Consider the following 27441-nt stretch of genomic DNA (forward strand, 5'->3'; position numbering starts at 1 on the left):
TATGTGCACCTGGAAGGAAAAGAAGTTTCTCTCTAGGTTGTCCAACTAGGATGCATTGACCCAGATTGCAAAAAAGCCTGAGTCCTGCTGTGTTGTGGGCCCTCACTAACGGCTAGGTGAGGGGAAGGTAACTCAGAAATTTGAGAATCAGCTGGACCACAGCATCAAAACCCACGGAGCATATGGTTTCATGATAGTAAGGAACACAGAAATTTCATGCACTGAGAGTCTGTATATAATTAAGACAGATCAAGAAAGTGGCAGTCAATATGATCTACTGCAGGAGATCAAAGAGGCTGCAAGGCTAGAGAAGACAGATTTAATTTCATCTCTGTATAGATTAACAGATAATATAATTTAAAACTCCTGTAAGTGACTGCTGCTTCAAACAACTAGTTAGAGAAAGCATAAAAAGAGAAGCACCTTTGGAATTACGCATGAAGAACTGGTTTAAAACTCTCTCTCCTCTTGCAGGGCAGTCAAATTCAGCATTCTTACAGGAATGAGAAGGCCTCACTAAAAACAACTTAATCAAACCAAGAAAACCTTTAAAAATAAAAATCCAAGATTGCTAATGGCAATCATAGGGTTTATAGACTACGTATTAGACATTCAGAGAAGATTAATTCCTCTAGCTCAAAACGATTCAAGCAATACAATTAAACTAGCAAAAAATAATCTATTTAAACAATAAAAAAGAACCTCCCTGAAAAGCAGAAATTATATCTAATAGAAAAGGACATAAATGGCGACAGATTCTGGAAAGTCATGCTTTTAGTAACATGTACATAAATTTAAGGAATAACTTGCTAAGTGCTTAAATGTTGCTAAGAAGTACTTCAGATAAATCAGAATCAGAAAGACTGCAAGAGATTCAAATTCAGTAGGAGTTAAATATGGTTATGGTATAATCAAGTTATAACCAGACATCTCAAGAAAGAAAAGGTCACAACAGAAAAGCTAGATTAATTCTTTGTATCAGTGAATAGGAGAGATTAGGGAATTTCCCACTTGGGAGTCTGTTCATGGGGACCATTCAGAAGAACTGTCTCAAACGGAAGTGTCAGGTTTAGAGTAAGGTCATAAAAGAAGAATAAAAATTCATCAGGCATACATCATATGTATCCATGGCTTCTGAATGTAGTTGAAAATTGAGTTGCTTGAAGTATTAAATACAATTTATAAAACTTTTAAAAACTGACATAAGTATTACATAAATAAAAGCTGTTTATCCAGTTTTTCAAAGAAAGGTGGAGAGTTCCAGGAAACTAAAATCAGAAGGTCTGCCTCCTGTACCAAGCAAATTAGTAGAACTACAGTAAATGGTTTATACTGTTTCTGAACTGTGGCAAAAATAGGTAAAACTGAAGATCAGGTTTTTTGTAGCAGACAGTCTGCCTTCTGAATCTGTTTGAAGGATTCAATGAACATGTGAACAAAGGCTCATTTGATTAATATTGTATTTTGATTTTCAAAAAATTTGCCAAGATTCTTCACAAAGACCATGAAAGAAAGTGTAATAGAATAAGGAGGAAAGGCTCTTTCAGTGCTTAGTACTTGGTTAAAAGAATAAATGGACCATTTTCACAGTGATGATCAATATGAACTGTTGAAAATACTCATACTTAACCTAGAAAGGGGATGAGTAGGAAGGTGGCAAAGTTAGCAAGTACAAAATCTTTCAGCATAGAAAAAATGAAAGAACTGCAAAATGTTCAGAAAGATCTCAAGATAGCCAGTGGCAGGGTAGTAAAATAACTGATGAATTTCTATAGCAATTAAAGGAAAAGTAGAACACAGAGAAAAGTACTTCTACTTGTACATTCATTGCAGCCACTTCTGAATTAGGCACTACCAGTTGTGAAAAAGTTCTTAGAATTACCTTGGACTGTGCCCTGGGTGTATCAGCTCAATGCTGGGTCAGCAGTAGTCAAAAAGGTCAATAGAGCCTAAAGAAATATTACTGGTGTTTAAAAAACAAAACTGAAAAAAATTATCAAACCATTTATAGGTCCAAAATATGGACTCCCTTCTCCTTAAATAGGTTAGAAGAACTGGAAACAATGAAGAGGACGACAGATTTTCAGCCATAGGAAGCAGTTTCTGTGTAAGAGCTATTAAATAGGAGGTTTTGGCATATGAAATAAAAATGTCGTATGGGATATGACAGAGGTATATTGAAATCTCAGATGACATGGAGAAACTGAGTAGGGAATAGGTACTTGCTGTGCCCTGTGATATGAGAACTAGAGGGCAATAAATACAGGCTTAACACGGTGCTTTCTTTCACACTGCACATGGCTAATTGTGGAACTTGCTGCTAGTGAGCTTTATGGATTCTGAAAATAAAAGTATGTTTAAAGGCAATTAGGTGAACTAGAGGAAGAGTTTATCAGGGACTTGTTAGATGCAAGGAAATAGGGATACATTTCAGTTTAGATCTCTAATATATGTATTTCTGGAAGCTCAGAATTCAGATTACTATATGGTTGCTGTATTCTTGCATGCTTTATTCTAGCCTTTCTCAGACAGGATACTAAGTTAATAGGCATGTGGTCTGATCCACAGTAAGTGCCATTATGTTATGTCTACCAAAAGTGTTGCTTTAGCACTCTAAAACACATCTGATAGTAGTAGTAATGATGAATCAAACATGTCTCATGTTTTCTCCCTCTTCCCATAGATATGTTGCCTGGTTTCTGTCACTGCAAGACTGGCTATGCAGGAGAGAGCTGCAATAGGTGTGCCTTGGGTTATATGGGATATCCTGAATGCCTGCCCTGCAACTGCTCGCTGCAAGGCAGTGCAAATGCCAACCCTTGCATAGGTCCCTGCATCTGCAAGGTATGGATGTCAAATTCTTCCGAGCTGTCGGAAGATACTAATGATATTGAAAGCTATCATACAATAGTGTTACACTGTCCTCCCTAGATGTTTTAATATGTATGCTACTCACTTCTCATAGAACACTTGTTCTTGGTCCTGTAATGTCTTATATTGTCTTGTGTCATCCCAGAACTCACTTTAATTAGCATAGGTACCTAGGAGACTGTTGCTGTCATAAAAGTCCTTAGAAATCAGTAATGAAGGGATACTTAAGAAGCCTGTGAGTTATTTGCTTCAAACTCCCATCCTCATCTACTCAGAAACTCTATGTTTAAAGTATTATGAGCTCTAAAACTAAACTGTAATGTGACTTCAAAAAGAAAATGTGGTGAATTGATGAAGTATTAAAACAAAAAATAAAGCTGCCTGTTAGGAGTTGTCATTAGGGACATTAGGGTCTCCACCAAATTATATATTGATATTACATTACCTCTTAAAAAATACCTAGTTACTAGAAATGCTTTAGAAATAGTGGTGCCGTGGTTTAGTAAGTGACTGAGAATATGCCCAAAGGACAACTTGCTGTATTGTGGGTCAGTTTTTCTGTGTTGTACTTGTGGGAGTTTCCTTCCAGCATTTAATTGACAAAATTAGTCACAAATTTGAATTTAAAAAGACTTACATCACATCCTTAAATACACAAATGTACAAAAAATACTTCAATCTATCAGTTCATGCTGCATGCACACATAAAGCTCTGGTGTGATAGCTGAATAGTGCTGAAATCTACTCAGAGAATTTACCTTATCCTCACTTTATGTAACAGTCACATGCTCTTGTCAGAAATAAAGTCTATCCATATCACAGTCCAAATTCCTGAGCTATCAAATCTAGAAGATCAGAAAAGGGGCTCTTTTGCTGTAATCTGACTTGAAAAGGAGCTTTGATGAAGGTGTTATCTATATACAAAAATATACGTAATTATAAGTAAATATAAAAATCTAAATATAAATAGAAAATAACTATTGCTTCATTATTCTTATTATTATGACATTATTTGTATAATGCCAAATTGACCTGTTAGCACAATCAGACCAAAATGAACAAACATGGAATTGAGATAATTGTTCCTATTCCAGAGAGTTCTCACTATATACACTTTATGTCCTTTCTGCTACTCTAATTCCTTTTTAAGAGCTTGTGCGAGAAAAATGATACCATTTTCAGACAGCTGAGACACATACATACACATTTATTTTCACTACCTATTTTCAAATTCAAATCAAAGCAGATTATGGTCAAAGGGACACTGAAATCATCAGATTAGTTATGCTCCATATGAAGAAGAAAGTTGGCTGTCTGGTTAATAATAGGTCTTAGAAAAAATGCTTCCTTTCTTTTAATCACATCTTTCAGTTACATATGATGAGCTCTAAATTTACTAAAGCTAGTTTTCTTGTAAAGGAAATTGACTGCTGGAAAGCAGTTCTAACCGTAAGCAGCAAACTGCAACAAAGCGAGCATTAGATTGTTATCTTTACCCCATTAACCAGAGTAAACTAAGGTACAGAACGGTGGGGAACAAGTGTAAATTTTTTTTCCACTAATTATCTCGGAGAGCTTTCTGAAAGTATATTCTCAAAGTCTCATCTTTACATAATTTAAAACTGGACTGAACACAGTATTCAGAAATAAATGAGGCTGTGGAAACATTGCTTCATTGGCTGAAGGATAGGTTGAATCTCCTTTCCAACTTGGAGTTATTCACTGAATTTGCTGCCTACTCAACAGAATTATACAGTTTTTACTCACTGATGATGTACTTGTGATTGCAGAGTAGGGCAACTTTTCATTTAAACACATGTTTTTGCTTTGCAGCTGTCTTTTTTTATTTCCCTCTTCCCTCACTGCATACACTAAGCACATCAGCAAGGTCTGACACTTTTGTGACCATAATACCACGCTTCTGCGACCAGTGTTCATAATTCTGGTTTCTAAAATTGGCCATGACAGCATTTATGTGTCTGTGAGTTCCCAAATGTTACCCACATTATTTTTCATATAATGCATGAGTAGATGGGTTGTTTCAGCATATCTGTGGTAATAATATGCATTGATTAATCCTGAGATTGCTCGTGAAAATGTAGAAATACATTTTCTCACGTATGAAATGTAGAAATACATCATTTCATTAATTTCAAGAATTAATGAGATGTTGAAGTTAAAAGTAATTGACTGATAGACTTGAGTTGTATTAAAAAGATTTTTAGTTTGTTGAGCAGAGTCTACATGATGTTGTTGAAGGCAATCATAAATACAGCTCAGCAACAGAGACAGAAAATATTTTGCTACACTTGTTGTTACTTTATAATCAGTGGTGAAAACCTATTTGTATTTTCATTTCCTTCTATATCTGTCCTTACCTCTCCCCCCTCACTGTTCTCTTGATCTATGTGTGCTATCCTTTCTCCCCATACCTTCACATGTTTTGCCCTGCTTTTTCCATCATTGCTAGATCTTAGCCAGGAGGCTACCAAATGGCTTTTGGTGAACTTACTTCAGAGCTGCATGTTTCAAGCAATCATAGACTACACAGTGTGGGCAGGCTTTTTATAATGTCTTCTCTGCTGACATGCAGCCAACAATATGGTCCTGTGTACATACCATAAAGCACTGTCTCCAGGATTAAAAAAACTGTATATAACACTTTTGAAAGGGAAAGAATTTTCTGGGCTATCTTGGGGGAAAAATACTGAATTACTAAACCAGTACCATAACATGAGCCTTTTGCAACATGCATCCTGTGTCCTGTTATTTACATGCAGCCAAAGCAACTTTTACTGTGTAGGGGAGTTACTTCTAATATTCACAAAAAAAAATAGTTTTTCCTATAAATGTCTTTATAATCCTGCATTTGTACTCTCCTGCAAAGTATAAAGCTGGTGATCTCAAGCAATATTGTAATTGCATTTACAGGAACATGTTGAAGGAGAAAACTGTGATCGCTGCAAACCAGGTTTCTTCAATCTGCAGCAGAATAATCCCAAAGGCTGTGAGGAGTGTTTCTGCTCTGGGAAAACAAACATCTGCACACACTCTCACCTTACCTATGGAAGTGTAAGAAAAATCATACCCTATCAGTACATGTCACTGAGTTTGTGTTTTTGTGTGTTGTCGCTGTTCATTGTCACAGAGTTCATCTTATTATAAAATCATGCATGTTCTTTTATGCCCCATATATTTTTAATTTATTAAGATGAAAATGTTTATAACCTTTGTTTCTCCTAATTGTGAGAAGGTTCTGAAAAAGTGCAGTTAAATCTATAAAAAATGCAAAAGAAGCAGTAAAAATGAAGTAAAAAAATCTACATAAACACAGTCCTGGATTGTGCATACATAATCAGTCCTGAGTTAAATGCAACACATCTATAGGGCAACCTCTTTTCCAGGTAATTATTAAATTTCTAGACCTGAAATAATTAAGGATTTTTAAACATTAAATGTACAACACATACGTTATGTAAGAAAAAGGGATGCCTTGCAGGAGGCATTTTGAGTGGATTTCTTTTGCATACTGCATTCCCAGGGAAGGATGTCAAAGGGAGATGAACCTACTGTTCTTATTTGTCTTGTAAAAAAAAATAAATCTTTAGCCTGCAAATATACTCTAAATAAGTTGACAAAACTCAGACACTGAATCTGCTGTAATGGGTGTATACTACATATTCATGTCTGTAGAGAGAGTTTGGGAACTGTGTTCCAGGTCTATTAGCTCCTGGTTTTGGTTGTATTGGTATGCTGGAAGTCTGCGAGTAAAATTGTATATGCCTAGTGTGCTCATTTACATGCCAGCATCTGGAAAATCTTTCATCCCACGGCTGAACTAATTTATTGTTCTGCTTGTATCCGGGCGTCAGAAGCTTTGTATGAACAGTGTGCTCTTCTCTGGTGATTCATTCATGATGGGATTTCAGAAATTCAAGTTCTGGTGCTTTCCAGCTTTGCTGTGGCTTCCTGAAATAAGTGTATTTGACTTTTCAAGTTGTAAGGTTTAGAACTAAAAATTATTACAAATTATACTGTCTACAGCAATCAGAAATTGCATATCCATTTGTCAGCTCCCCTTCGGTACCCTCTGTGACTAATATTATTTATTGAAAACTGGTATAGTATTTGGAGATATTCTTATGCATATGTGTGTACAATAGAATTTTCTCCTTGTTCTGGACCATATGAAGCAGAAAAAGCAAATACTTGCAGTTAATTCAAACTACTCAGCATTTGTAACTCCCAGACATGTATAACAGGAGAAATTTTTGCTGTTACTTTGTTTCCTTTGTTCCTCAACAGATTTAATCATATAATCAGTTTTTTAAAAATGGAAGAATGAGAGGCTCTAACTTTTGAAATGACTGATGTCATGACTGGTGTCCTGTTTCTCACTGTGATGTGTTTTGTTTTGTCTTGTTTTTCTGTTATAGATAGAAGACATGAATGGCTGGTATCTGACTGACTTACCAGGTCTCATCAGAGTTACCCTCATGCAGAAGAGATTTGGTGGACGTCAGCAATATAGCATCAGCAACGTGGCTGCACGAAAAGTACTACCACAGACTTATTATTGGAGTGCACCTAGTTCTTATTTGGGCAACAAAGTAAGTGCCGATGGTACTTGCCTAAACGCTAATTCGATTTCTTGAGAAAAGAAGTAAGGCTTTGAAGTGGGGTGGAACTGAGGGAAGATTAGATTGGATAGCTATTTGACCAGCAAAATTGCAAGCAGAAAGGAATCAGGCTTATGGAGCACCCTTGTGAGGCAAGATGTTAAGCAGAGAAAATTAACTAAGAATCTTTGACCTTGAGTCTTTGGGCTTCTCCTGTTAAGTATTAGAGAAGTCTACATAGTTCACAGCATTATTTTTTGAATGAATTAGCTGGTCTGTCATTCAGCTTGTCCTGTTCTCTTGTCCTCAGTTCTGAAAAACAGTTCTCTCATCAGCTTTTCAGAGATATGTGTGTCAGATGTTGTGGGGGTGTGTTACAAAACTTTAATGTTTGGCAAGAAACTTGTGTGTGGGGAGCTCCCTGCCCTAGAACTCAGAAAATTGCTGTTGTGAGCCCTGTGCCAGTTCTAATCCAAGTCTGCATGTGTCCATGCATGTACACACATATTCATGCCCTGCAGGTTAATTCCAAATATTTGCTTTCTAAAGTCTTGGATGCTTTAGTTGTCTGACTGTCAGGCTTCTCACCATTAGATTTTCTGCTATCATACACAATACCTTCATGAAAGTCTTATTTTTTCCAGAGAGTAGAATCAAGGACTGAATGAGTTCTAAATGTGAAGAAAGCTAAACAGCCTTCCATTTACTGTAACCCTAAATATGCTAAAACTTATCAGAAATGTTAACATTAATGCACTTGAGCACATTTTCCTCTGTAGTCTCTTCAGGCTAGTCAACCTCTTATTTTTTCCTTCCTCTTGGCTGAAAATCAACATGACAGAAGGTAAGTGAGCATGTTGAAACTAAATAGCATCATTGCAAAGAATTGGGCATCCTGTTCATGGCCGTAAATTGTCAGGCTCATTGAGTAGGCAAGGGAGAGTTTCTTCTGTAATCTTCCATGTCTGGTGAACTTACCATGAGATATGAACTGATACTTTTCCAGGCAGAATTTCTTCCTGGAAAGTGAGCAAAATAATGGTAAGAATGTGCACAAATTATTTGAACATGGAAGATATTTTTTCAGTATAATTTGGAGGCCCTTTGTGGTTGCTGTCAGGTATCTCTATATGGATGAAGCAATTTGCCTTAATAACTGAACCATATAAAATTTTGATACTACAATAATACTGAAAGCACTCACAAATTACCACAGTACATCGTAACTGTCATGTTGCATTAGGTAAACTATAGTCATAATGACATGCTTAGGCCATATGATTTATGCTATGGAAAGGGAAATAGAAATAGGATATTGAGAGTCCTTATTTGTAAAATCAGTAAAACATTTCTCTAAATAGCTGAAAATTGATAAAACCAAATATCTGAAACTACATAAAAACATCCTTACTTGAGAGTGATTGCCAGCTGGGTTACAGTAGAATAATCGGTATCTCAGAGCAGGCAAGCTTCTTTAACAATTTTTGTCTTAGGAAATGTAGAGAACAATTTAGGAATCTTATATCAAGATGTACACATCTATTGCAATTTATAAACCTTGTGTCACAGAAAACTACCTTTCCTTTTTACTGTTAAAATTATTGCTCTTAAATTGAACAACAAAAAGTAGTAACCATCCTGCATTTCCTAGTTTTCCAATACAGCTCAAAAGGCTTATTTAAAATAATTCTTTTAATTTAAATTTGGCATGTTGTGCATATGCCTTCACAATGTTGATTGCAATACGTATGCCATCTACTTGTTTTACGTCCATCTCCAAATGTTCTTTTGGATGAGAAAAGCGTAAATAGGATGCTCCTGAGTGTGCAGCCTTCAGCTCTTTCTTTTTTGCCTAGATCTGGGTGGCACTAGCCTATGTGATACTGGTGTCTGACTGTGTCCTTACAGACACATTATACCTAACGAGGCTATAGATGGTAGGGGATTCTTGTTTGTCAGAGTGGGACAAGAACACGGGCAAATTACTTTAACATCACCACCTCCTTTTAGTCTTAAAAATGTATATGCTGCTACCAAAACTTTAACTTTGTTTTACAAACTCAGAATTTTTTTTTTAAATCCAGATATTTCACCTGTTTGACTATATAACATGCATTTGAAGTGAAAAATTTAACACTGTTTTTGATACAGAATACGTTTGGGAGTAATTGGAGGAATTTAATTTCTAGAAATAAAATATCTAGTGGATAATTTGGAAGAACAGATTTAAAATGGCTAGTATTACGATTTTAGTAGGTACCATAAAACAGTTTATCTTCCTGCCTGCCTGCCTTACCATAGCCTACTGAAGTAAGGATTGCAGCAATCATGAGGACTTGTGGTCTTCTTGAGTTTCTAATTACTGAAAAATTGTCTTATTCTATCAACTCTGATTACATTTCAGGTGTTTGAAAACCCCATTTGGTTTTTGTTAACAGTTTCTTAAATTGTTTTGACAATGGATCTGTAAGTTTATTTTAAACTTGAGTCCATACTAAAATATTTTATAAACTTTTCTGAAAGTGTTATGAGTTACATTCTGGTAATGTTTGATTAGAGCAGTGAAAGAAAAGTATAAAATTAATTAAAAATTAGATATCAAGCTCAGCAGGATGATGTGGAACACTTCTTTAAAGTCAGTGTGAGAGGGTTAGGTGTCTGTGATGTTACAGAAGCCGGAATTATCTATATACTCTGCCTCTTTGACACCTCAGCAAAAAGCAATTTGATAATTTGTATTCTGAATAGAAGCTATTAGCCAAAAGAAAACATGCTGTGGAGCACATCTGAAGTCTTTCTCCCCCATCACACTCATACATGAGGGGCAACTGAGGCCCTTAAGATTCCATGAGGAAACATCCATCTTTGCTTACAGAAAGTCTCTCTGCTGCTGTAGTGTTTTTGTTCCTTTCCCTGCTAAAGGCCAGCTTTAACCATGAAGGTGGAGATGCACCCTGAATCTTTCAGATGGTTAGAGCGCTCGCCTTGGTTGACATTCACAGGTTAGTTCAGCCTTTAGGTGGAGGCCATCCTAGAATCCAGGTCTCTGAACATTGTTAGGTCTCAACACCCAGCAGTCATACAGAAAATAGATAATACGTTTGCTCTAACCCTTCTATCTGGGTTTTGAGCAGATATTAGTGCTGCCATTGCTCAGATTGCAAACAACATGGCAGAAGCCCTAAAACCCCTCAGCTCAGAAACACTCTTTGCTTACTGACAGATTTTACTCAGACCAAGAAGTTTCTTGCACCAGGAGTCATTTGAACTATTTGTACAGCATGATCCCATTCAGTGTAAGTAAAGTTAATGTGACTTGGTCCTTCATGCAGAGTACATAGAAAATTAAAGCAAAAGATGCCTGGATAAAAGAGTTTGTTATCTCTTGGAAACATTCTAGCACATGGTGTTTGTCAACTCTGTAGACTGAAGCGGCCATATGGTGGATACATTGTTCTTTCTCTGACCTCTACTTAAAACAAAGACAATAGCTGAAAGTTCTGTGCAGAGTCTGTGCATACAGAACAGGAAGGGAACTTGTCTGACTTGACACCGTCACTTCATTTATTTTGCCAGTTCTTTTATAATTAGCTGTGTAAACTATTTGCTGACTTATAGAAGTCAATGTTTCTTTGACTCCAGAAATGAAGACACTGTAATAAGCCTGTAGTCAATATGTACAAACTTTAAAAATCTATCAGTCCTTTAAAAGTACTCTACTGTGGAAAGCTAAAGATTGGAATAGAGTGAACAGTTTGTTTTGTGACATATTATCTATTGCAGACTGCCCAGAATACCTCATAGGATTAAATATTGAATTATAAAATAATCATAAGCCAGGTCCTTGTGGCTTTTATGTTTATTTGCTTCCATTTGTTTTCATTTCTTAGGCAATTCTGATGCAAAAGGCAGAATAATGCAAAGCAAATTGTGGTCTACAACTCCCAGGGGGAGGGAGGGAGTTGAAACCCAAAACATAAAGACGCATAAATAATACAGTAATCAGCTGGAACAGAAATGCCAGGATCAATTGTCCTAAATTATTAATGCATCTAAATCCAGAAAGCTTCATCTATGTTCTGAAAACATGACAATGTTTTCAGAACTCAAGACTTTCTTATTCACAGGATATGATAGAGTTAGATAGATCCACAATTCACTTTATTGCTTTTACTGTATGCCTCAAACGGGAGAAAATCTAACTTAACACATTTTGGTATAAATAGACGAGAAGCAAATTAAATTGTGTTTGGAAGCTACATTTTTATACCACCAGTTTGTTTTGAAATTCAGTGGCCTCACAAAAAGCAGTGAGTGACCTAGCCTATGTAATTCCAACACTCAGCTGTGCCTTAAGTTTAGCCAGAAGACTGATTTTTTTGAGCATGTGTCCATATTGCTTTTATTGTCAGGGAAATGAAGTAGTGAAACTTGAGTGGGCTGATGTGATCTCCCTTTCTGCACCTTTAGAAGATAAGTCTTTCTTTCAGTTGATTATATGGACAGTTTAAGCCCTCATGTAGAAGATTTGGTTACCTAGTGCAGATGATTGTCCAAGTCTAAGCAGGCCACCATTAGGTAACATAACAGCAGTGCTTGAAGTGTCTGCAGTGATATTAAGTCCAGTACTTGATGATGAATTTGCCTTTTTTATACCCTCTGCACAGAAATGAATTCCAGCCCCAGATCTGAATGTGTAATGAAGAACATCTCCAAGCTTGCAGAAGTAAATTGGGGATGGAGTAGGGAATGTGATCCTCAGTTATAAGGCATGACATATAAAAACAATTTTGTACGTACATTTATTGATTCTTAAAGTTCTGTAAGTTTGAGTGGGAGGAAATAGTGAAGTTATATGTATGTTATCCATATTTGTAAAAGGAACAGTAATAGGCATCAGCAGCACATACTATGCAAGAAATCTCCATTCAGAGGAATGCCCCTGAAGTTACTCACAGTTGCTGCAGATATCACATTTTTTAATTAGTGTCAACAGCTAACACATGGCAGAAAATTAAAATGATGAATTTGAACCTAAAGAAAAATACCTTTTGTAAGAACAGCTACTTCAGTGTCTTTTGTCTTTCATGTTTGAATGCATTCTTCTGATAAAAAGCTGTTATAGTTTATTGATATGCTTTTATTTTTTAACAAGTAAACCTTAAACTAATGTAAATAATGTAATTTTATTTTAAATCATAGTCTAAATTACTTCGACTGAAATTAAGTCAGTATGGTAATCAGACTCCATCAAAAGTGTGAAGAGGTCTTCAACTTAAACCAAATGTGCTGTTTATTTTATTAGCACTTACTTCACTATCACTCCTAAAAATTGAGATAATAGGCAAATTTAGGGGGAGACAAACAGCAGGCATACAAATGAAGAACAAAACATTTTAAAGATCTGAACCACAGCTGACTGATCCTTCCTTTAAGTTTACTTAATTTGCATTACATTGAGTTTAGATTCCTTATCTTTCATAGAATCATAGAATGGTCAGGGTTGGAAAGTACCTTAAGATCATCCAGTTCCAACACCCCTGTCCTGTGCAGGGACGCCTCACACTAGACTGTGTTGCCCAAGGCTCTGTCCAGCCTGGCCTTGAACACTGCCAGGGATGGAGCATTCACCACTTCTTTGGCCAGCCAGTTCCAGTGCCTCACCACCCTCACAGTAAAGAATTTACATCTTTGCTGTGATATCATCACAATGTGGCGCCACAAAATGAGACCGGGGTGGGGGGAGGTGATGTCTCTGAATTCTTTCACAGGTGTGATTAGCCAAATTTTTCTTGACCCCCCCCGTACAAATATAAAAAGTATCAGGACGGTCCTGTCTGGAGTTCAGCTACCCATGACTGTCAAGAACCACCAAGATAAATAAGTTTTGCATACTTTGTTTGTCATTAAAGCTTTTAATAATGTTTGTATAGCCTGTTGGGACAGTTCAAGTACAGCCATTACTGTGATTGCAAGGAAAACTAAGGATGCCCAGTAAACTGTTATGGCCTCTGCACCTTGGAAATGAGTTGAAACAGGGCTTAGAATTTGGCTAGCTGAGTCCACTGACTGCAGTATTTCATGTATCCCATGATGCATTTAATTTCTTTGTGCTAGAATCATCTTATACTACTGTAGAGAAACGAGGAAATTTATTGTTGGTGAAATTATTTCATAAATCTCAAGTGTTCTTTGCGTTACCTGCCTACCCAAGTCTGCCTTGAAGGCAAGGGTTTTAATCAATAATGGCAGTTGAAAAATGGAGAAACAAGCAGGAAATAAAGTAGTTTCACAAAAAAAGGAATATGAATACTGGAAAAAGAATACTGAGGGGTGTTAGGAAATAATGAAGAAGAAAGTAGATTGGGGAATATGCTTGCCAGATTGAAAAGTCTTACTCTTCTTATCTCTCATCACAAATACTAAAATACTGAAGGATCTACAAAGCAGAAGAAAAAGGAAAAAAATCTTTGACTTGGAAAGAGTTAATATATCTGGTGATTTGTAGTGAGAGCTATTCAACATGCAAAGCAGTATTGTGATGGTGATTCCTAAGCTAAAGATTGTTAAATTGAACAGTGGTTGATTAAGACTGCAAAGGAAAACTGAAGCTTATGAAAGGGAGGATATGTAGGAGTTTTGTTTCTCTTGTATGCCTTTGCATGCTAAGTACTTCTTCAGCAAATAAGCATTTGCTTTGAAAATTGTATTTGGAGTTCCTTGCTGATCACAGGTTACCTGGAAGTAAAGGGTTTATTGGAGTTTTGCTCAATTTATACACTTTTATTATTCAGACAGAATTTATAGTCCAGACATCTAATTGACACTGGGTTACAGAGGAGTGTGATGAAGGAATATATGCCCATCACCAAAAGGGTATATGTAAGAGCTACTGAAAGGTCATTTGCAAAATATGAGAGCCCCAAAGAGGTAGTTTTCAGTTTCTAGATTTCCCTATATGGGTAATTGAGTTGCTGTTTCTGTTTGATTCATCTGCCTCCCCCCCATAATTTGCTCTAAGTTTAAATTAATTATAACAACTTGAAGTAGAATGAAATTGAAATTGTTTCATTTATAACTCATCAGTAAAACTGCATGATGCCACTGAGCTTTAGTTTTGTAATTTTGTGGTGTTGAACCTTGGCTTTCCACATCAAAAAGGCAGTATGCAGAAGGGCAAAATACTGAAAATTTCAGATGGTGCACATGGAAAACAACCTTTTCTGCAAACCATTTGTAGTACTTTCAATCTGTGCTATGTTGTTTTTGAAGTCTGGCATGCTCAGAAGCACCTGACAATCTCAGCTTGTCTACAAGCTGGATAAATTCCATTATTTCCATTTTACATATAGGAAATAGCATTACTTTTCTTCTCATCTGTCTTCAGAATCTAAGTTTTGCTGCCTAAGCTTGATGGAATAACTTTACCTTGTGTCATCAAAAAGTTTTAAGACCAAATCAGTGTAGCACAAGTGCCTGATCAAAGTGCTAGTCACCGGTGTGCAGATGCAATGAAGAGGTATACGCATGTGAATTTGTGTGGCACATATTTCATTGTATGGATATCATGTTAATTTTTAATCCATTCATAGATCTGAGACATCTAATCCAACTAACTTTATTAATGGTATTTTACATCAATTATCATTAACAAAAAAGTTGAATATTAGTACAACAAAATATTTATTTTATTTTATTTTATTTTAATTTTTATTTTATTTTATTGTCCACTAATGTAGAAAAGTAAACAGTTCCACAACTAATTATAATAAAAATTGAGTAATTTTGTAAATTCTGTATATTCTTGACTTTTTCATAAATCATTGGTGAGTGGTACAGCCATTATGGTGTGAGTGCCTTGCAAACTCTGATTTTCAGGGGGTGATATTACATTGGTTCTAAATTTCCAGTCAGTCATCCAAAAAGTAAATATAAAAAATATCACTTTTGTACATTTTAGTTTAATAAGAAAAAGACAAATAAAGGCAGTCCATCAGATAGTCTGATATGAACATAATATTTTAACATCTACACTGGGCATGGCTGGGCTGGATTTAACCTTCATAGTGGCACGTATGGTGCTGTGTGTTGTATTTGTGTCTAAACCTGTATTGATGCACAAGTATTTTGTCCCTTGCTGAACAGAGCTTGCACAGTGCGAAGGCTTTCTCTCCAACCCTTCCCACTGATCCATAACTCTTTTCACCTTCCTTTTATTTCTTCCTCATCCTGTGGGAGAAAAGAATGTATGAGAGGTAGGTGGGTGTTTGGCTGCTGGCCAGGATCAACCTGTCACACCACCATTGAAAGTAATGGTAGAAATAGAACCTTTTAAAGCGTTTGACAATGCAGCAGTTGCAAAGGAAGTTTTCAGTATGGCTGCAATATACTGACAAAGAATTGAACAATGAAATGGTAACTAGAACTGACAAGAAAGTAGCACAATAGTGATCAGAAACTTGAATTATTGGTTTGGTTCTAACTTGTCTTTTCATAGAGTCATTATTCTAAAAATTTTAAAATTGTGAGTCATGCTTTGGTTTAACATCTGAACAGAGTATGAAGTATCCTTTAAATCCCATAGGTCCTGTGTCTCATGTTCATTATTCCCCCTGTCTCATCTACCCTATCATTACCTATTTGCTAAAGATTTCTGAATGGACCCATACTGCTTCATTAAATCTCTAGAAGGCAAAATGAGCTCCATTACTTTATGTTCCTATTAAGTTTACAGACTGTAAGATGATCTTTAGCAGGAGAGAATGATGAGAGAAAGACTTTATTTTCCAGAGGGATCCTCTAGCTAACTACAACAAATTTCTTTGGAAAGCAAACTTCAGTGGAAATTTTATATATTCAGTAAATTTCTAGAAGGGTTACCCTAAGTACAGAATGTATTTGCCTTTGTCTTCCTAGACCCAGGAGACAAAAGGGTTAAGACCAGATACTTGGCATATTAAAGGGCTAATCATGTGCTAGAACCCCAATCTGAATTGTGATGAATTATTAAACAAGTGGTTTGTTGGGTGATTGAATATTACCTGCAAAGCACTGCTTGTCTCCTTGAGGCACATCCTGAGCTAAGTGAATTGAGCCAATTAGACTGACTGTCTCTTCAATGAGTTGTGACCCATCAGCAGTAATAGCTTATTGTGATGATAAATGAACCCATCTCTCAAACTGAAGCCTGAGTACACACTTCAGCAGTTTCCCTGAATCATAGGGCCATTACCTATCAACTTCAGATTGACAAGAGTGGCAGCAATGAGAGCAGATAGCATGCATGAGTAGACACAGATGATTGTTTTACCCAAATGAATATATTTGCACTTAATTTTCGTGAGGTTGTTTTGTGGGTTTTTTTTGGTTTTTTTTTTTTAAATGGGACTGCCTGAACAGTCCATATTTTGCTAGAAGTACCTAACGTTTCTCACAATATGTGCAGCACCACCCCTCTGTCCTGAGATGATTGAATGAATTTCTGATTGGTATTCTGTAGGCTTTTTCAGTCCCAGAGGCACTCTGTGTTTTGATACAGGTAAATCCTTTTTTCTAATTTAAGAGTTTATTTTATTTGTTTGGCCCTCTTAGCCCTAACAATTTACTTTCCAGAGGTAGTTTCCTCAGAAAAATGAGCAACATCGAGGAACTCTAATTACCAGTATTTCTTAGTATTTGATTACAAGCTTTTGAAATATCATGAAACACTTAGACACTTCTAGACCAGTTCCTTGATTAGTTTAATTCTTTCTGGAAGAAGGAAATCTTTTTTCACAGTGAAGGCAGTGGTTTTAACAACTTTCTGTGTCAGTTTTCTTCTGGGCTTTTTTGGTTGTTGTGTCCCCCACAAGGATTTGAAGTGTATTTTATTAATTAAAAGTGCCAGAGATACAGACCTTCAATTTACTGCCCTGAAAGAAGATTTTGGTTGTTACTCAATTTTTAAAATGAAATTGCATAAGAGAAATGGCTTTATATATTCCTAAATCAGATCTCGGTTATCCGTAAGATAGCTACATTCTGCTCTGAAAGTGTGGCTTGGAGTGAGTACTCCTGGAATAAAAGGCTCTTTAAGCTATGCAATGAGCCAGTCAGCTCTCACACTTCTCTTATGCTTCGTACCAGAAGGTATCCTGCAGCATGCCCTGGTGAGCCATGCCTCGCTGCAGTCCATACTTTACTGTGCAGTCAGTATGGCAAAGCTCACATGATTCTAAGTTTACTTTGCTGTGAACTGGGTAGCATGCTTCCAGCAATATTAATGGATATAAATACAGTGAAGAGTAATCAATCATTTTCTATCAATATTCTATTGCCCATGCTCCAGAAAACCACAGCACAGTATTTAATTTCCTTTGAAGTTTTTCTGAACCTGAAGTGATCAAAGTATGTCATATTATAGAGGAAGTTTTTCTTCTTACATATTTTAAATTAAATGCAACAATACAGAGCTATACATACATCTAGTCATTTTAAATATTTGCCAAGTTAAAAAAAAACACCCAAACAACAGAAGATTAAAAAAAAGACAAAACAAAAAACTAAAACCCAATCAGAAAAGTAAAAAAAAAAGTAAATTAAACCCAAAGCAAATAGCTCTGTATTCTGTTGTCATTAGCTATGGAAACAAGATGTCCTAGCTTAATAAACCTAGGCAGTTTAAACTAATAAAACTGGTGGACTGAAACTGCATTTTTTAACCTACCCAGATTTGTAACAACAAATGCCTTTAAAGCTAATCAAATAAATAGATACATTGTTTGGTCAGCTGTGTCTTATTACTTAAATGTTGTGAGCTAATTCTGTTTAGTCTGCTGTGGTGAAAAGTCCTTCTGAGAAAGAACTTTCTATAGTTTTGTTGCTGAGATTCATCGTATGTAATGTGCAGTCCAGTGAATTATTCCTCTCTTTCACAGATGATGTATTAGGTAGATGCACAAAACCCTGGTTTTGTCACTGTCCTGTGTCTTTTGTATTATATCAAATATATGCTACATATATGTGTGAATACCAATAGCTTTATTGTCTCATCTGTTGAACAAAAATATGAATGTATGACACAGGATGCTAGAGAATAAAACTAGCCATGAGATTAAAAAACCTTGGAACCTTAATATAGAAATAATCAAGACAACACTTCTTAAACAAACCTCAGGCTTTTATACTAAACCTAGCTGGTAATTCCTCATTACAACAGGTTTGGCTTTTTCCAACAACATTTTTCAAATTTTGTGTTAGAATAATTGCAGTAAGATTCTTTGTGTCAGATTTTGGACAATGTCTGAGCCTGTCTGGCATTACTGGAAATTTTGTGAGATATACCGCAGTGTGCCTTTGCAGACCTGTCACTCCTATTTCCTTCCTTTGTTACTGAAAAGGTACTAGCAATAGTAGAAAAGTTTTAACATTTGATAACAAATACAGCAGTTTAAATCTTTTATTCCCACCGGGAATATGATAAAGTAGATGTCCCTATCAGGAAATCACCAGACTCATTACCAAGTCTTACCAGAGCTCCATGAAACAAAGCATCCATCTGCCTGCAGTATTCAAGGAGGTAAATGATAGCTGAAAGATCTGGGAGAGTCAGAAGAGCTCTCAAAATCTCAGAGTATCTTTTGACTGTCCTTGCACTGAGTCATTCACTGCACCCACTGCGAACTCTGAGATCTGTATTAAAATGTGTGACAAAACACAGCTGTGAATACAATTTAGAGTTGCAAATCTAATGTTTTTGTGAAAATTACAGACAAAAGTAACATTAAATAAGAAAAATACTTCCAAATTTTTAATGCAAGTTTTTGTAAAGAAAAAAAAAAAAATCGATGAAGTTCACATGCTTTATTTAAAATAATAAAAGCAGCAGCTTTCCCCTTCAGTTATATTTATTTATAAATACTCTTACTGACCCTAGTGTACTTTCAGTCTACTCTCTATATACTTGGCTCATAGCCATTGAAAGAATTACTCTAGGCAGTTTCTCTGTCTAGTTTCTTTCCAGTATCATGAAGTGTTTTCTATACTTGCTTTTGAGAAGATAATTCTCATCTATCTTCTATAGGTCCATTGTAGAGTATTAACTTTGTTCTGATTACATACTGTATATTCCAAAAAGAAAGTGCTTTTGCTTCCCTCTCAAGGTTTTTACATGATAGTTCTTTCAATTTGTCTTTCAGTATTTTGGATGGCTAAATGCTGCAGGCTCTGTTTAGAAGATGGTTGTTCTATAGATCTATTAAATGTTTTACAACCAGCAAATCTTTTTTTTTTTTTTTCATGGATGCAGCTAAAGTAAAAATGTATCGTAAATCTATAAAAAAGTATTTTTCTGCTTTCTTCCAAAGTTTCCCAGTTTTTTTAGTGTTTTGATATGTAGGTTTTCTGTATGTATTTTTCATGTTATATTATTAATTTCCATTTAGAATGTGACATTTTTATGTCGATTTCTGCATCAAAGATTGCAGAACTTGTAGCTATATTCTGCATAAGCAAAAGACTGTATATTTCAAATACAGGAATTTTGGCCAGTTTCAATATAACCAGGGTTTTCTGAGTTGAAGATAATAAATTATTTGCTTAGGGATTTTATAAAATATTTCTTATGTTTAGAGAGAGGGCATTAGTCTAAACAGATTTTGATCTGCACTACTGAAGTCCTTCTGACATTTTTACAGCACAAATTTATATTACAGCACAGTTTCATATTCAAATACTAAAATCTTCAGAGAGCTGAAAGGCCATCTATTGGATTCTCTATTTAGGTACCTGAGATTGTTCTGTGATGCTCAGAGGTGCAGAGGAAAACCGCAGCAGAAATAAGTGTAAAGTGATTATAGTCACCCACGTCTTTGAAAATGGTGTTCCAGAGTTTCTGGCCTATTAAAGTGTGCTGTTTTCTAGTGTGGGAAAGCCCAGTTTTTATAAATACTGCAGCATGTATTGCCACTGCTGCTGCATTTCATAAAACATGGAAAACACTGGTTATTTGCTGAAATGTGTTCACTTTGCCTGAAGAATATAGTGAATTTAAGTTTCTGTTGCAAACCAGGGTTTATTTTTGCTCTAGGCAGGTAGTGACTACCACTTTAAAATAAGTGGATGTTAATTGATGCTTGAATACAGCTGATATTATATTGGATAATGTAGATAAAAATCCACATTATTAATGAAAAGATCCATCATAATATATTACCATCTATGCTGAATTATGATGGCATCCTTATGGAAGGATAAATGACATCCTTTGTAAAACCTATCAGATATCATTATGGTCAGTGTTAAAATAATGAATGCCAAATGAATGCGTAATAAGAGGGACACTAAAACTAGATTTTATTCATTAGCTGTGTTGGTAAAAATGTGTAAACAGTATCACAGATTTATGTACACAGTTAACTGTGCATGTGCTTTGGGCAATCTAGGACCATAAGGAAAATTTAAACATTGCAGCAAAAAGGTCTTAACCATTTAATTAGAAGTACATGTATATGTTTTATATAAAATATTGAAAGTACAAAGAAAATAGTTTGAATGCTGCCCAAAAGGCCATGAATCTTTTCTTCGTCTTTTTTTTTTTTTTTTTTGGTATACAAATAAACTTAACTAGAAATCCCAGCATATCACAATGGCAATTACACAAACATTTTGTAATTGGTATGTTTTATTATCCTGGCTGTGTGAACAAAAGCATGAATACCTAGTGACTTGAGCAGGCCTAATAATTATATCTGCTTGGGACAGTGTTCAACATTCCATCAAGAGCAACAATAAAAGCACCCTGAAAGATAGCTTCAGCTATGAGGACATAGTATTTTTCATTGAGCTCCTCAAACTTTACTGTGAGAGTGGTAAGGCGCTTGGACAGGCTGCCCAAGGAAGTTGTGAATACTCCATCCTGGCAGTGTTCAAGGCCAGGTTGCAGGGGCCTTGAGCAACCCTATCTAGGTGTCCCTGTCCACGGTGGGGACTTGATCTTGAGGTCCTTTCCAACCCTAACCATTCTATGATTCTATAACTTCTCAAGGTTCTTAACAGTTGTCTGCAGGTCTTCTTTGTCATTGTAAGCTCCATCTTATCCATTAGAGGTCTTCTAATAAGTTCTTTCTGTTATCTATCTATTTATCTTTTTTGTTTATTCCTTGTTAAGTTTTGTACCAGGTGTCTACAAGAAAATTCAAATTGTCACAAGCTTTACAGACAATTATAATTGTCTCTAAAGTTGTCTATAAAAATTGTCTCTTAAAAAATATAACAATACTACTGAGTTCTGGGTTTTCTTTAGACGAGAAAAGGAAAAAGTGGAGTTTGTAAGGGAATTGTACCTAGGAAGAGTGGAAGCATGCTTGCATGTGGCCTAATTCACATTTGGATAGCTAGGAAGAAAATTAAGTATAATTTTGCCAGAGAGTATGGATCATATTTACAGGATATTTTTTGTATCTTACAATATCAAAGGCAAAAATCCCGCCATTTGACTTCAATCTGTACTGGGTATAATAACATGTATCTTTGATCTGGATCTATATTAGGTGTTCCGTTCTGTAGAATCAGGTATTCTACTGTGGCTCTGAGGAAGAACCTTTCACTTGCAATACTGAGAGAAATGGCAGCACACTGTGTAATAAAGCAGTAAACTGCAAGCAAGGTTCACACTGCAGTTCTGAGAAGAGGAATTTGTCCTGAGAGGCAGATCGTAGATTCAGGTTCAGAACTACTCTTGCCAAGTAGTAGCTTTATTTGGCTCCTCAGGGAAAAGAGAGAGCGGGATGTGGTAATACATTACCTTCTGAGTATGTAGCTATTATTATGATCATAAGGCACAGAAAGAAAGGTTTATACTTCTGGTTCTTTACATAGCATCATAAACTGTTTGTTTCTTTCTGAGGAAAATACAAAGTTGGAGAACACAATACCTAAACTCTACCAGAGGAAAGTCCATCCAGCCCAGTAACCTGTTTAAGCACAGTGGTTAACAGCAAATGCCAAGGGAAGAGTGTAAGAAGCAGGCAAGCATGTACTGATACTTCATCACATACTTAACCTCACCCAATCTGTAGCCTGGGAACCTCTGTACTGGTGGAGGTGTCTTTGTATTTAATGATCTACAGTAATTCTAACTGCACATTAAAACCTTTATTATATGAAGATCTATCAACAAATAAGGGTCTCATTTGGGACAGTGAATCTGGTTCTTTGGTAGCCTCCACTGTGTCCTGCCCTCTACCTTTGTTATTTGATATTGAATTGCTCCTGAAAATGGTTTGTAAGGGAAAATCCAGGAGATAGATAGAAATGTATTCTGTCTAGCCTCAGTTGCACTGCTAAATGTTCTTTAATTTTTTTAAGCAGAATCATAGTAGTTTTATAATAGGTCTTATTGCTGCTTTGCTCTATCCATTTATGATGTCAGGTAAGTGGTCTGGAGGTATTTGCCATGACATCAAAGCACAGACTATTGTGTTTACTTCTCATTCTTCTATGTCATAAATTACTGTCTGTTACATTTGACACTGATCAGAAAGGAAAGTATTTTGAGAAGATACTGCAGGAAAATCCTGTAAATGTCCCTTTTTTTCAGGGATGAGTTATTTCTGTCTTCACATTGTAATCTTCTGCTAATTAGTTAGAACAGTTATGTTAGCAGTGATTAGAATCTGTATGTTCTCACTGTTAAGGCATTAAGAATCTTTAAACCTCTCTTTGAATCAGGTTAGTATCAAAACAAATGAAGGAACAACATATTGTTATTACTTTTCTAATTTATGTGATCGTATCACACACTACCTTTTTGTACTGGTGTATATAAAAAGCAGTGAGACCTAGAAAGTTATCTGAGCCAGTACTAAAATAGCTAATTAAGGTCGAAGAAGGGAAAGCAATAAATCAAATCAAGTAGAATCATAGAAGGATATGAAAAAAAAGAATTAGTGTTAACTACTTTTCAAAGCTTATTCTGGCTTTTCTTGAGTGTGACCATGCAAGAGTAAGAATGGTCAAAAATATCTTTCCTACCTTATGTTGTCTCACTTCAATTGCAGAAATCAGGTCAATACTGCATTCTCCAAAACCTGCTTTTTGCTGCCCCAGAACTTGAGTCCTGTAGGACAATGTGGAATAATTACTGAATATGATTTAGAAATTAAACTTATATTTAAAAGTATAGCATTGTTCACACATAAAGGAAAACCAGACTTTCAGGGTAAGATGCAGCTGCACCTGGTATGCCAGGAATTCACTCCGCAGCAGTTCCCGTGGCAACATTGCTTGATGGAGGATGGAGTGGAGTGGAGATTCTGCAGCCAAGCTTGGTCCCAACACCAGCAGAGGTGGGAACTAGGTGGTACTTGAAACTGATAAGCTGCATACCTGCTGCCCTGAGCCAACAGTCTGTCATCTTTTGACAAAATGCTATCCTTTGTGTGAACTTTGCTTCATTATAATGCATTTTAATACGAAAACACACCTCCATCTCCAATGCTACCTGCCCCCAAAGTGAGACCACCCCTCACTGAGCATGCTCTTTGAATTTCTTGTGGTATATACCTTTAAAAGTGAAGTGAGAGAATTTTACGCCAATAACAATAAAGGTATGTATGACGAGAGTCACTCAAGCTCCACCTTGAAAGTGAAAAATAGTATAAAAGTGGCCCAAGAAGTGGGGGGCATTAGGGAAGACATCATTGTGGACGAGTCGAGGAAGATTCCATCAGCAGATTACCCCTGACTCCTGGGAGTGGTTGATGGGCTGGACCTTTCTTCCCCCCATAGGAACGCCTTTGGGTAAGACTTGCACTGTATCCAGTGCTTCCCCAGAAGAATTAGGAATCTCTAGATAGAGTTGATTTTGCTTTTATACTTTAAAGTCAGGCTGTATTATTCATAACTTTGTCACGCGTTTGTATACCGTATTATTTGCATGTGCTTTTGCAGACAGCGTATTTATCACCTGCAATCCATAAGAACCTGTATCTATTGCTTTAATAAGCTGCTTGTAAATCTCTCATTGAGCATGACCAGATCCTTCGTGTGGCCGTGTTAGTTCATGAGCATGATTAGACTGAAAGTGCAGTGCACTATTAGTGCATCCAGAATAGTGATTATTCAATATATTGAATGCAACTAGACTGATAGTGGTAAGTTGGGCATCACTCAGAATCTAAGCCTAGCTGCACCCAGCCCCTCTAATATCTGAGGACCAGCTAGAATGCAGAGGGGGTTATTTTCTACCGAATTCTCTTACCTTTTAACGCAACAGACAACTAATTGTATAAAAGTATGTGATCAAGCCCACATCTTCTTTTACTTATCAGCTCCTCAGCTGCAGTAGTGCTCTGTACTCCTTTAAAGATCCATGAATTAATGACATTTTGCACACTATTGACATTGGTTATAATGCAGAAAAGAGGTACTTCATTTACCAGTGTCTTATCTTAAATTTTAAACATCTCTCTGGGGACCATAGAAATGACAGTGCTTGTCCTCAAAGTGGAGCTGAAATTTTTGTTCTTATCTGTATACAAGTTCAGTAGCTACTCGGCACTGGTACTGTCTTCTTTATTCTTGTGTAGACAGCACAAGTTGCAGATGACCAGTTTTCAGTCAATGAACATAGTCCCACTGAGGCTACTGTTGCTGTTTCTTGTGTTGCACGATCCAGGCTAAAGCATATAAATGTCTAACCATTTAATTGTTGTTAGATTTTGTTTTACATGTGTGTTAAGTCACTGTCTAAGCCTTTTAGATATTAAACCACCATGATCTTGAAAACAAAACCCTCCATAGCAGAAATTACTGCTAGAGCACTAAGACTAGAAATAAAGTTCTTGCAAAAATGTTCAAAGGGAATTGCGGAGGTCAGGCTTTTGTGTTATGAGTTTGGGAAGCAAGTAAGCAAATAATTGTGCAAAAATGCATGACTCAGGCACCATAGCAAGTTAATCACTTCCAAGCTTTTCCTCCTTCCCAACACTGAGCTGCATTTGGAGATGGGAGCTGTGAAAACAATCTGACCTGCGAGATTCTCATGCTGTAGAGACTGAGGATTAGGTACTGCTCCAAGAGTCAATTTGCTTAATAACTTCTCATGTCTGAAGTTACATTATCTACTTTTCTATCTGTTATAGAATTCAGCTAAGCTAGATCAATATCCTGAGGACATGTGGCTTTCTATTTTAGGATGACATTTTCCTACTTGGCAGGATATTATCTCCATACAACATGTGTACAATATGGTACTAATTTATGTCTGTGTTAGTCTGGAAAAAGTTGCCTTGCGCAGTGTATTACTTGGGCTTGCAACTATTACTTTAGACATTTTTAAATGCTCTTAAAATATCATATGCTTACTTATTTTACTGTAAAATGATACTGTATTGAGCAGAGTCTGGAGTTGTAACTGTACAGAAATGGAGGCCTAATAAATTAACAATAATTTTCATCATTAACTTCTCATTCCGGTAGGCTGAAACTGGGGTAATAAAATGGCACTTGGGCTAAAACTCAACACACAAACTTCTGTGTTTAACCATTATATGGTACTTGGATGGAATGAGTTTTAAATATGCAGATTGTATTTTTGAAAATGAAACCAGGAGTTTACAAAGTAGTTTTTGAGTTACATTGTCGGAAGTGATGTTCACATTGGTACTTTAAGGTCAAATCTGTATTAATAAATTAAGAATTTCCAGGACCTGTTCACTAGTTTTGAGGCCACTGGTGTGGCCATACTGTTGAAACACTGTGTTATTGAATTAATAGCAACTATTTATAACAGTATAGTGTAACTAATAAAATTATTATATTATATTACAATACCTAAATCTCTCATCCTCCGAAAGAGAATTGTGCCATCTATACTCTAATTTGAGAATGGCTTCTAACCCCTACTGGCTCCCAGACTAATCCCAGAAGAATTTAGGAGAGGCTCCTAGAGACTCATTTAGTTACTATTTTCTCTGTGCTAATATTCTGAACTTCTTTGGAGTTAAGCACAACTACATACATCTAGTTGAGCGTAGAAAAACTTCACGTTAATTGTTTGGCAAGATGAAAATCACTAGAGAAAACAGTTTTAAGCAGTTTAAACAGTTGTGATTTGCTGGCTAACCATATAGCTTATCAAATGAACTTCCTACATGGGAAATGCAGAAACCTTGCCAAATAATTAGTTTTATTCTGGTGTGTTAAGTTCACAAGCCAGTCTTGATGGCTCCCTGTGTAACCAGAGGAGACAAATTCCCCCAAAGGTCAATTCATAGCACTAACTCTACATGATCTTAGGGATATGCCCTCCTCCTGACAGGAGAGATACTAGGAATATCATCTCTAAAACTAAATGAGGCATCTAATATTAACTGGGGTTAGGGTTCTTTCAGTTCTCACTTAAACTTGATAGTATTCTGTTTTGAAAGAAGTATTTTAAAATGCTTAAAAAAAGGTAAATAAAGGCACCAAACCTCTGTCCCATTCATGAAAAGTACCTTAGTTTGTAATTTCTGTTGAAAATTTCTTTTATGGTCTGCACTGGACACTTTACCTATAATCTTCAATAGAGGAAGTCTCGTTGTGCCATTGTTATTAGATTTGTGATAGAAACCTGTACAAACAAGTCAGATACCCTGTATAATAAGACCCAGATGTCCCAATCAGGTGAAACATTTCACAAAAATAATCACGTCATTTTTCTCAGTTTATACATGAAACTAAGATACAGCATCCTGCGTGTAACAGGCTATAAGGAAACTATAGTGAATTTAATTTGTAAATAATGGCTTACACTACAGAAATACTTCTATGTACATTACTGAAATGTTTATGTGTGGCAGATAATAAAAATTCAGTTTTCTAAACTGTAACTGTTAAAGCAAAACACAGAATCATAGAATCATAGAATAGTTAGGGTTGGAAAGGACCTTAAGATCATCTAGTTCCAACCCCCCTGCCATGAGCAGGG

At 36.1% G+C, this 27441-nt stretch overlaps 1 protein-coding gene across 1 annotated transcript in view; it reads left to right on the top strand.

Moving 5' to 3' along the window:
- LOC104406102 (laminin subunit alpha-2-like) overlaps nucleotides 1-27441 on the top strand; it is a gene marked incomplete at its 5' end in the record, with an annotated part of 129938 nt that overhangs the window by 13963 nt on the left and 88534 nt on the right. The window contains 3 exons of the mRNA XM_010014993.1: nucleotides 2684-2844; nucleotides 5803-5943; nucleotides 7308-7481. Of these exons, the coding sequence (XP_010013295.1) occupies nucleotides 2684-2844; nucleotides 5803-5943; nucleotides 7308-7481 (476 nt within the window). The remainder of the gene's footprint in view (nucleotides 1-2683; nucleotides 2845-5802; nucleotides 5944-7307; nucleotides 7482-27441) is intronic.

This window comes from Nestor notabilis, unplaced genomic scaffold, assembly GCF_000696875.1.
Source record: "Nestor notabilis isolate BGI_N333 unplaced genomic scaffold, ASM69687v1 scaffold5860, whole genome shotgun sequence".
Classification (NCBI taxonomy): domain Eukaryota; kingdom Metazoa; phylum Chordata; class Aves; order Psittaciformes; family Psittacidae; genus Nestor; species Nestor notabilis.